Here is an 11016-nt window from a genome sequence, read left to right as displayed (position 1 = left end):
TTATGTGTAGGCAATTAGGAAAATTTGAGGGATTGCTGGATGATTTTCCTTTATTTACATTACATGAGCAAAAATTTGAACATTTTGGGAGGACAGGAAAACATGAAAGAGTGCTTAAAAAATACCAAACAACCCAGAAAATATAAAAACACAATTATGAAATAGATCAACTCTTAGTCCTGGTCACTGCTTCTGCCAAATCCAGGCTGTCTTGATTCATYACCAGTTGTGGCAGATAACAGACACAGCAGGTTACAGTTGTCAGAGGAGYTTTTTACAGTTGAAAATCAAGGATTGATAATTTGGCTCAAAAAACAGCCATCCAAGAATAGTACATTTAAAAAAAATTTGTTATTATTATTATTTTTGTCTGGCTAAACAATTTGTACAGATAGAGGTAAAATGCCCTAAAGATGGGAKACACAATTGTAAGCATTCCTGCCTGGCAAATAAGCACCCACTGAGCAATGGTCACTATCAGTGTTTTGTTGGATGCAGACAGAGCATGATAACACACACAGTGATGGAGAAAGAGAAACAAAGCAGATAACAAAAAACAACTCAAAGGAATGGTCTAGGCCTCTGTCAAAATGATCATAAAGTGGCCTGGCAGATAATCTTTCTCCAATATTGACTTATGATGTTATACTTTATTGGAGTTGTAAATGTTTCCATTAAATATTTCAACTCTCAGTCATTATTTTAACCAGGCATATTTTAGCCAGGCAAGGTGGAAGTGCGAAATACAGGAAAATGTGTAATTGATCTTTGACCTACATAAAATCTAAATTTRTTCTATATCCTCTACATACAAATTTTAGATATGTGTGTGAATAGGACAGATGAGCATAAAGTGCTCAAAATGGTGTCATATCATTGTGCACTGCAAATATATCCATATTTCTTTATCCTTGCATCAACTGAAGTTGATAGAATGGTGAGACTATTTCTTTTCTCCAYAGCAGGACCACCTTCCTCTTCCACACTTTGAGCCTATGTCACAAAATGCACATATGAGCAATGTGGCATGTAGCAATAAGCCACCTTTCCCCATTCCACTCTCTTCATTTGTTCCATAAAGAGCTGAGCAGTGGAATTTTGTGGCAATGAGAGATTCCTGTAGCATTTACAGCATGTTGGTGTGCAGTTGCCATCAACCCCAACCAAACCTTCCCCAGGCTAAGCTGGTTTTGGTGCTCTCCTGCCTCAGCTCTGTGGTTACCTGCTGTGAGTGTTCCACTTCTCCCTGGAAGCATGGCTCCTGACTTTCTGAAGAGCCAGAAATACTTTACAAAACCACTGTATCCATTAGCCCCATTGGACAGACCAGACAGCTGAGGCACAGAGAAGCTGAATGACTTGCCCAAGCTTASATGTAGCCAAAGTCCCTTCTTTCCTATTCTCCAGCCTTATTTCTGAACCAGGGATTTCTACCTGTTTTCCAGCTTGGAAAGCAGAGGAGAGATCTTTCTGAGTTCTAATGGAAAGACCCAAGAGAGGCTGGAGGAGAGAATTGAAATTGGACTCAAAATAAAATAATATGATTCTTCCCTTTCTGTCTATCCTGACCTTCATGGAAAGGACAGCTTGTTTATTGCACAGTAAGGGCTAATAGTACCTCTGACACCAACTGCTTCGTTATCCCAAAGACATTAAGGGACCGTGGAAAGGAGTGTGAGAGACACTTGTGCTCAAGGTTAGGAAGGAAGATAGTCCACAAAAGAGGGCTAAATTTAATTTGAAAAACTATGTGGAGCTATTTCTTCYGATTAACAAGAACAGCCTGAGGAGTTGTTGCATTTCTTACTGGTCCTGTATGAGTCAAAGTCGAGTTTTGTGAGCCATGCTTATTTTCGAAAGGGTTCACAGCCAGAAAAAAAACAACACTGTAACACCAGTCATTAGAACTAAATATCTATTTCTAAGTCAAGCCACTGTGCGGTGTACTCTTACCATACAGTTAAGGAATTTCCCCACTGCATTACAAAGTTTCTTTCACCATCCCCAGCAAAAACATGTTGAAACTGGAACAGGACAGGAAGAGCAGGGAAGGACAGCAGTCAGCTTGAGCAGAGACATGGTTTAGTACTCTAAATAAAAACAAGAGCTTAGCTTCTTAACAACATAGGGTAAAATGGGTTTCTTGGATTTTTTTTTTTTGTTCTTAATACTGGTTTATTGTTTGGGTTTTGTTTGGGTTTTTTGGTTTTTTAAATTTTTTTTTTTTATTTAATACATGTTGTTTTCTCAATGAGCTAGATTACAGTGGCAAACAGACAAGAATTAAATATGCATTTAACAACTTTTTAAACATTCATCCTGCTTTCCTTTGCCAAACACCTGTAAGCTCTGTCAGGGGCATGAGCACTTAGGGACATSCTGCTGATGCAATTGCTTCATGGCTTTAAAAACAGAGGTCCACCTCTCCTAGAAAACGGACTGATTGCCAACAGGAGCTGTCAGCAGTGATTCCACCTCTGTCAAAAGGATTTTAATTGCCAGTATTGATGGGACAAACCTGTAGGATGTTGGCATGGACAGCAAAGTACCTGTGCAGTGGAGTGTGGTAGCTCTCGCTTTCTGTTGCAAAGTTTTGTCCCATCCACATCAGCATTTAAATTACCTTCAGCATTCACTGAGGTGGGTAATTAGCAACCAGTCACTCTCCCAGTGTCAGCTCAGGGTAATTTCTTTAATGTAAATWGACCCTCAGAGAGGGCTGTTTACAGTACCTTCTACTTTCACTTTTTTTTCCAGGGTTTGTTGAGGATGCAGCCCCAGAAAACATTAGGGTTAAGCCCTGATTAAAACAAAGAAAAAAAAAAAAAAAAAAAAAAAAAAAAAAAAAAAAAAAAAAAAATAAAAAAAAAAAAAAAGAAAAAAAAAGGGAAAGGAAAAGAAAAGAGAGAGGGAGATGAGGGAGAGAGAACCCCTCAAATTTTAAGAATTTTTTAAAATGTATATAAACAGAAGTCTTCTCCCTTTCCTCCCCCCCAAATTAATGACTTGAGAAAAATAACATATATTTTTATATGTATATATATATATATAAAATAAGATACCCAGAGGCACTGGTTTGCATTAGGGCTTAATTTCCAGCTAAATTAAAAATCAAATCCAGGCATTTGGAATGCCTAAGGGGCACAAAAGCAGCACCCAAAATCATTAACTTTTGCACCTTTTATAATATATCTCAAACCAGTCAGATTTGCTTTTCAAAATTTTGTAGTAAAATAAAAGTGCTCTTTGAGGAAAATCCATGSAATTAAACAGCAGATGCTTAACCCCTGAAAAATAGAGGCTTATAAGAGAAGTGCTGATAGACCCTTAACCGTAGCATCATTAGCAGCAGGTGCTGCTAGTTATTAGTTTTCTAAATAGTTTTAATGTAAACAGTATTCTTAAGCTCTAAGTGTAGCATAATGGTTGGGATTTGCTCTTTAATGCTTTTTACTAGAAAGATACAGCTCATTTAAAATAGCTGGTAGATACAGAAAGCATAAATATACAGTAAGTTTAGACACTGATTGTACTAAATGCAACAATACAAAGAAGCAAACAGGAACACAAATGGTAACACAATAAAACTGTATTACATTTGTGCTTCAAATATTACAATACATTATGTACAATAGTCCAAAATAAACATCTCATGCCAAATGACACAAAAAGAAACGAAAAACCCCAAACAAACCAAAAATCCCAAGAGCAAGCAAAAAGAATCCAGCCGTATATACAGTACCTTTTTAATTAACATTCAACTCTGAACTGGAGCAATTTTCACTACATACAGATGCAGTCCGCCTTTTATTTCACGCAACCATTCTGTCTCCCTATATCTATGCTATTCAGTAGGTTCCTGTGTCATTTCTTATATACATGTTGAGCAAAAAAGATAAAAGAACATAGTGCTTTTTATTCTTAATGATGTGGCATCCGATCAGCGRACCTGGGGTGCATAACCTTCTTTCATTAAACCCTCCTCATAGTCTGTCTGGCACAGAATCATGTTGTTCTTCAGGAAAAATTTGTCTCCAACACAAAATCTGAAATTAAAATAATAAAGAGGAAAGAAAAGAAAAAGATAGTTTGAGGATAAGGATGTGATATGATCTTAGAGGTAAGGGAAGTGGTGGCTGGACATTGCCTGCAGACACATGTGCCTGTGGGAAAGCCAGGCAGAGGAATCGCCCTGGTGCCACAATTAATCCTGTGCTTTCAACAAAATCTAGTGCATTCAGGATCTTTTGCTTCTCCAGCCAAAGACCTCGTTCAAAGCCCACCGTGGGCTGTGGGAGTCCTGGATCAGATCACCAGCACACAGATAAAACACAGTAAATATCCCAGGATGCTGAGCTGAGTGAAAAGTAAATGTCCTGCTTTTGTGCAAATCAGAAGGMAGACAGAGTGATTGCATGCAGTGCTAAGCTTGTCTGAGAAATGCTATATTTCTCTTGTGTGCTGGTAAGAATTTCTTGTTATGTTCCAGTTGGTATTTCACCAGGTTTGGTTTAAAATGGTGGTTCTGGGAACCTTTTCTAGCACACACACAGCTTTACATACACTGTGGTGCAAACTAGAGAACACAGGCATGCAGAGAAATTTTTCCTTTTTACCTGTAGGAGTTGATTATAAATTTAGTTACTCAGCTAACTACTCTCTCTCCTGTGGTATCAGTGTACCTACCTTGTTATACTATTATGTGCATCAGAATGATCTGATTGCTGCAAAATGCTACTGAGAGATTTCATTTGATTTTCTCTGATGAGTAGGACAACTACGTAATGTTAATGCTCCTGGCTGGCTGGCTTCAAACTTCGAGTAAAGCAGGATTTCCCAGATAAGAAATATGCCTGAATTTAAGAAGGGCCTTCCCTGACACACCCCTCTCAACCCTTCTTCCCCTTGACAAAGCCAATCTTTTTGAAGATACTCAGGGAGAAGTGAATGGGGCCAACGCAGAAAAAAAGTTTCCCTAGAGACTGCCTTGGCAGGGTTACATGCCTTTGTTTATAGTGAACTCTCCAGCTATGAAATATATTGGGAGGCACTGCTTGCCTTATTCCAATTAAAATGAAAGAAAGTAACCTAAATGAACCCCTTAATACTGATGTGAATAAATGAAACCAGTTTCTAGCAGCTAATTATGGATCTCAGTACATAAAGTATTGTTTAATGTGTAATGGATTATAATGTCCTTTTTTGTATAATTTCCAAATGGTGACATCTTGGACACAATYAGGGTCAGATATAAATGCTTGTGTTGTTTACGGTAGATTTAACAGCAGAGTAGCTATGGGAATAGCTGTATATGTATTTAATTGTAACAATTTAACCTTCAAATAGTGGTGCCTGCTGTAGTTGACCCAGTAAAACTCCATAAATGACACAGGTTGACCCACCTGACCCCTGATAGTGGCCTGTCTTTATCAGATAGTCAATTTCTAATGATGTTCGAGCAGAAATCTTGGTGAATTCTCACAGATTAAATTGTGTATGGAAAGCAGTCCTTTAATGTTTTGTGAAGTTGGAGGTTTAAATGAGTAGCAGTTGGACTGATTTACATTTGTGAAGATTGGAATGCTAGACAAASAGTGAACCCATTTATTTTCCAACTGGGTAGCTTTGGAAATTTATCCTTATGCTAGCTAAATAGATAGAGGGAAAATAGTGTAATAAAAAAGTGGATTGAAAAGAATTAGCTCTGCTCTTAAAGGAAAATTGGTTTGTTTATTTGTGGACTTTTTTTTTTTCTGTGGGATTACTGCCTGCTGCTGATGATGATTGAAAATAGAGATTATGGAAGGATCCCGAAATCTTTAAGTTATTTATGGTCAACACTCTTTTACAGAATTTAGAAGCTCCTATTATTCTTTCTACCCCCATCCTGGTATACTAGACTTCTAATAACAAAGAAAGATTTTGAGTAGCTGTGTTGAAATGTGGAATTCATGCAGAAAAGTTGTTCTTTGGTGTTTTTTTGTAAGTTTCCATCTTCTGTATTTTGCATTGACAGTAATGCTGAGAAAAATTCTTTTGTGCATCTTGCAAGATTAGGTAAAGGAGTCTTACCTAGTGCCAACAGGTAAAATTTGTTTTTGCCAAAGAAGCAACATTTAAAATCAACAAAAAACAAAACAAACCCAAATCCAGTGCACCAGTGGGAGAGAAAACCACCTCTGCGTCCAGCAGAAGCACTAACTCTGGACTGAGAATTTTATTCAGCTGTGTATTCCTTTTGTTCCAGTGTAAGACAGACCTTAGCAAACTGATTTGTTTAAAATATTTAGTAAATGAAAAATACACTGCTGAAGTGCAATTCACTTGCATGGCAATACTCAACACATGTGACTTCTTGCAATATTGTTTGCATCAAAATCCTGGCTGAAAGAATTTTGTTTCTCAGCCCTCAGAGAAGAGACACAGTTTGAATTAAACTGCATCAACTACATGGGAATGTCAGGATTTCTTTCCCAATAAAAAGTGTCAATGCCTTTTGCTCGTGCAATGTTCATATGTCGAGCCAGGAGTTTTCTACCGATGTCTACATGGCATGAGTGGCTTTAAAATTACACAGTTCCACAAATCATTTATGTTTCAAATGTGCAGCTGTCTCATGGATTGGCTGCCAGTGGCCTGTCTAGACACGCTTGGCTTTGTGATAACCTGTGGGGTGGGGGTCTGTCTGCAAGGCAAGACATCCTCTGGATGGTCCTCTGTGCCTTGGGGGAAACCTGTTGCTTGTGATACTTATGGTTCAAATTCTGCAACCGTTTTCATATTGTGCAAGCTCAGTGACAAGCATATTTGGCAAAGGCTGACAGTGAGGCTTGAATGGGCTCCTGGGTATTWAATGTGTGAATTGTGCACTCATTAGGTGACAAAGAGGTAAGCACCAGGTGAAAAACCTATAATCCTGGCATTGCTGGTACAATGAGACAAGGCAAGGAAGCACATGAAGTATGATGAATTCTGGCCATTCACACTTTCAACCTTATTTGACTCTCAAAACCAGATTTAGCTTCTTCTGAAGTGAAAGAGCTGTATCTGTTACTACTTCAGATTGGGTTTGCACACTCTGAGATTTAAACCTGGCTCAGCTTTAAAGCCTAAATTGAAGCCTAGCCTCCCACTAAGGTTGTTTTTGTTTTTTTTTTTTTATTTATTTTAAGGAATTGGCATTGGATGTAAATCAGGGCACAATTTGGGCACGCATATCAACTGGAGTCGAGGAGCACATTAAGATGCCACTGTGTTGGGAGTGTATAATTAGGCAAGATTATTACTCTTCTAGCAGGCAGATGGTAGTCTTTCCTAAAAGAAAATTTTTCCTAAAATTCCTACCCAATTTTTTTAATAGGCATGCAAGAGGAACGGGAAAGAATATACAATGGGCTGCATTAACATGCCAGATTGGATTTAACGCCATAAATTGATAATAGTACTTTTGACACGACTGTGACATTAGTAGAATGACCATTATAATTAACCTACATCCTAGAACTCCTGTCATATTTTACAATGGCAAAAGGAAGGCCATTTATATTACAAAATGACCTCTGTTATCACCTTGTTTGGAAGGGGAAGGTGTGCCTAGACTAATCACAAGAAGTATAAAACTTCCATTTTGAGAAGCAGCGCTTACATTGTTCAGAACAGATATTTAAGGAGATCTCACTGCTGYCTATCATCTTTTCTGATGCACAGGAGGTGTGTCAAGGTACTGAAAGCCTCTTCACAAAGTGAGAGAAATATTGCTGTGAACAGAGATGGCTCTGTGTGTGCTTCCTCTGGTAACGCCAGGTCTTTGTCGTTGTAGAAAGAAACAAAATCTGGAAGCATTTAGCTGATTTCCTGAGGATCAAGACAGCTCAGACTTACCACACCCACACCCTTCCCCTCTGCTTTTTGCAATCAGTGATGAAACTTGTGCTCGCTTTTCCCCTTTCCTCTCTTTGAGTTTCCAGTATAACTCACATTAATCTCTTTTCATCAATAACAGAACAAATCCACTCTTTTACATCACAATTCATCAGCATACACCTGTGGTTTAKTAATTCTGGGGTTCTGTCAAAATGTCCATTTCAAAGGCTGGAAACTGGGAGTTGTGCTTGAGTTTGTACATTTTCACCAGTACYATGCAGAATACATATACACAGAATCCCAGTTCAGCTTAAAAYGGCAAACCTCAGCTTCTCATGTACTATTTTATAAAAAGCAGGTATGGACAATGTGTTAATTTGCATTCTAAATTTAGAGACATTCAATGAAAATAAGCAGTATTCAGGCTTTCAGAATTTATAAAATGACCACTCATGCAAAAATCTAATATTGGTGTTTGAAATAAGGATGTCCCTGGCATTGCATTCCCTCTCTGCTGCTTGACAGAGAACAAAAGCAGCATTGTGTGGGCATTTTACAGTTTATACTGGAGGTAAGTGTTTACAGCTCCGTCAGGACAGYGATTTCAATGAGTGTGTAACCATTTTCAGTCCAGTTTCTATTAAAATAAAGGCTATTTCAGATGGAAGGGTAGAGCAGTTGATTTAAACACTTCTCAGTGATAGCAGATGGGGGTTTTAAGGCATACTCTGAGCTGACTTCAAACGGCAGAGAGAAAATATCACAGGAGTATGGAACAAGCTGCTAAAGACGCCAACAGAGAGTGAAAGGAAGGACACAAACTCGGGGAAGTGGGAAAGCCGAAGGCAGACTRACATCATTACTGTAGTCAAAAGTGTCAAGCAAAGATGCAGCTGAGCCCACTTGCAAGATTTTCCACTCCATTTCGTTAGTCACACACATGCAACCTGACAAAGTGTGAAAGGCAGTGTCTGTTTACAAGTTTATTTTTCCAGTGGTTTGCTTTCTTTTCCCCCTTTACATTTTCTGCAGAAATTAAGTATATTGAGGCTACTGTCACCATGAGGTGAAGGGCTTYTGAGGAGAAGTTTAATATGTTTACAGAGAAGAAAGGGGAACACTCACACCATTAAGATGACTGTCACTAAGCTCTGCAGGTACTTAGGCAATGGAAAAACTTCAAATTAGGAGTAAGCCGGACAGAGACATGAGAGATAAGAGGATGCTAAAACCTTTAGGCTAGGAGCAGAGCTTAATATTCACAAAATTGTTACAGCTTGAAGCATCAGTATCAAGAAAAACATGGGGAAATATCTCAAAAACTGGCTGGCTGGAGTAATTAGATCCTAGAGCTGAATAGCTTTATGAAAGTGAAAACAGGAGACAGTGCCTGTTTGACACCAGGGGACCAGGCTTTGTGGCTCAGGAGCTTTCTTTCAGRCCTATGTCTACAGTCCTTGTTCCTGGAACACAGCATGTGAGACAGTGCCTTTTTCTCTCTTGAAAAAGTCACATTCAGGAGGCCAAAAAAGGGACAGACATGTTATGAGTTGGTTCAGAGCTGTAGTTCATGGCCCAAACAAAAGTCCCCTTAAGTGAAGGGAGTTTAATTACTGTGCACACCGAGGCTTGCACTGCCTGGTGAGTTGTAGATACTCAAAAATAATACAGCAAACAGTGAAGTTGTCCATAAAAACTGAAGAATCAGTGAATCTTCACAAAGAGCACTGGACAAAAATGGGCAGGCATCTCTCTGGGCCAGGATCAACTATTTAAAGGGTAGCATTGTGAGGGTCACTAGCATGACTGAAGAATGGGCTGCCCCAAGGATCAGTGAGATGTGTGTAAATATAAATATTACCTAGCTTGGGAGGCAGAAGGGGATGGAAGGAGCAACCAGGTGCAGAATATCAGAAAAAAAAATTCTGTGTTGGCAAAGGCAAAGTAGTGCAATCTGAAGAAAACAATTCTGTGTACTCATGAACATTGCATACATTCTGTTAGGAAGAAATCTAAATGGTCAATGTTAGCTAAAAATGAAATGTGGGACTGAACAGAGAGCACTACATACTCTGCAGAACTACTGTACAGGGTGATCCAAAGGTTTTAAAATTTAATGGGGGAAGAGAATGTGAAATTGGAAAATAAGGCTAAACAGGTCTTGAAATAGCTGTTGAGCCGTGATACACCCACAGGTGATTTTTGGATATTGTTGATGTGTTTGTGAATAAGAATATTCTCTTCAATAAATAAATTCTGTATTGGTTGAGTTAGTGGCTATAGTGAAAGCAAAGAGCAAATCTAAAACCCCTCAGTATTATTTTGTATACAAAACTTAATAAAGTTAAACTATCTTATAAATACATCCTTACTCAGGATCTGCTGTGTGATTTTGATKAGCTTGAGCAGAGGAAGAAAAAAGGATCCTAAAAAGAGCAACAGATATTATTAATTATGTGGTGACTGACAAGATTGTTTGGTTTAAAAGAAWAGAGAAAAAGATTTCACAGCAGATCTGAAAACTCCAAAAACGGGTGATAGTGTGAGGGTTTATTGTTATACAAGTAATAAAAATGAAAATATTTGAGTCTATTAATGGAAGAATGTAGTCAGTGGGATGCTTTGCCATAGGAACCACAGATGAGCCATGCTGGAGCATCCATGAAATAGGATTTATTGTAAAAAACAACAAAATTAATTCTTCAGAGGGCCACTAGTCCCAAATTGTGAGAAAGAAAGGTACCCTACAGGCAGTCTGCTTTATGAGGCTCCATGAGACCTATTGCAATAGAATCAGGATTAGGATCACTCTTGAGAATTTCTGATATTCTTTGAAACTCCTGCAGCCACTCCCTGTTTTCACTAGATGAACTGGACTGTATTTCAGGTAAACCCATTCTTTTGTTCTCAGTCTAAGACACCTGTAAGACTGTTTCTGCAACCCTTTGCCCAAAATACATGCAAAGCAAAAATCAAATAAAAGATTAGATTGATGGCTCAGGAATAACGAGGCTGAGATTTATTAAATAACCCAGTTAAGCTCTATTTCAGAAGCACCTAACAGCGCTTTTCCAGGGGGATCAGTGGCCCCAGGGAACACTACAATCTGTGTTAGCTGCAAAGTGAAATTGTACATTAGTTCACAATTGTAGT

At 38.5% G+C, this 11016-nt stretch overlaps 1 protein-coding gene across 3 annotated transcripts in view; it reads right to left on the bottom strand.

The window, feature by feature from the left end:
- Positions 1-2223: 2223 nt before the first annotated feature.
- LMO3 (LIM domain only 3) overlaps positions 2224-11016 on the bottom strand; it is a 57266-nt gene continuing 48473 nt past the window's right edge. For all 3 annotated transcript variants that reach the window (XM_057389999.1, XM_057390000.1, XM_057389998.1), the window contains one exon: positions 2224-4046. In XM_057389999.1, coding sequence (XP_057245982.1) covers positions 3941-4046 — 106 coding nt within the window. In that variant the 3' untranslated portion in view covers positions 2224-3940. The remainder of the gene's footprint in view (positions 4047-11016) is intronic.

The sequence above is a fragment of the Malurus melanocephalus genome, unplaced genomic scaffold (genome assembly GCF_030028575.1).
Source record: "Malurus melanocephalus ecotype Western Australia unplaced genomic scaffold, MMel_1.1 scaffold_22, whole genome shotgun sequence".
Classification (NCBI taxonomy): Eukaryota; Metazoa; Chordata; class Aves; order Passeriformes; family Maluridae; genus Malurus; species Malurus melanocephalus.
Note: the sequence above shows the minus strand (reverse complement) of the source record. Positions and strands in the feature narration are given on the sequence as shown.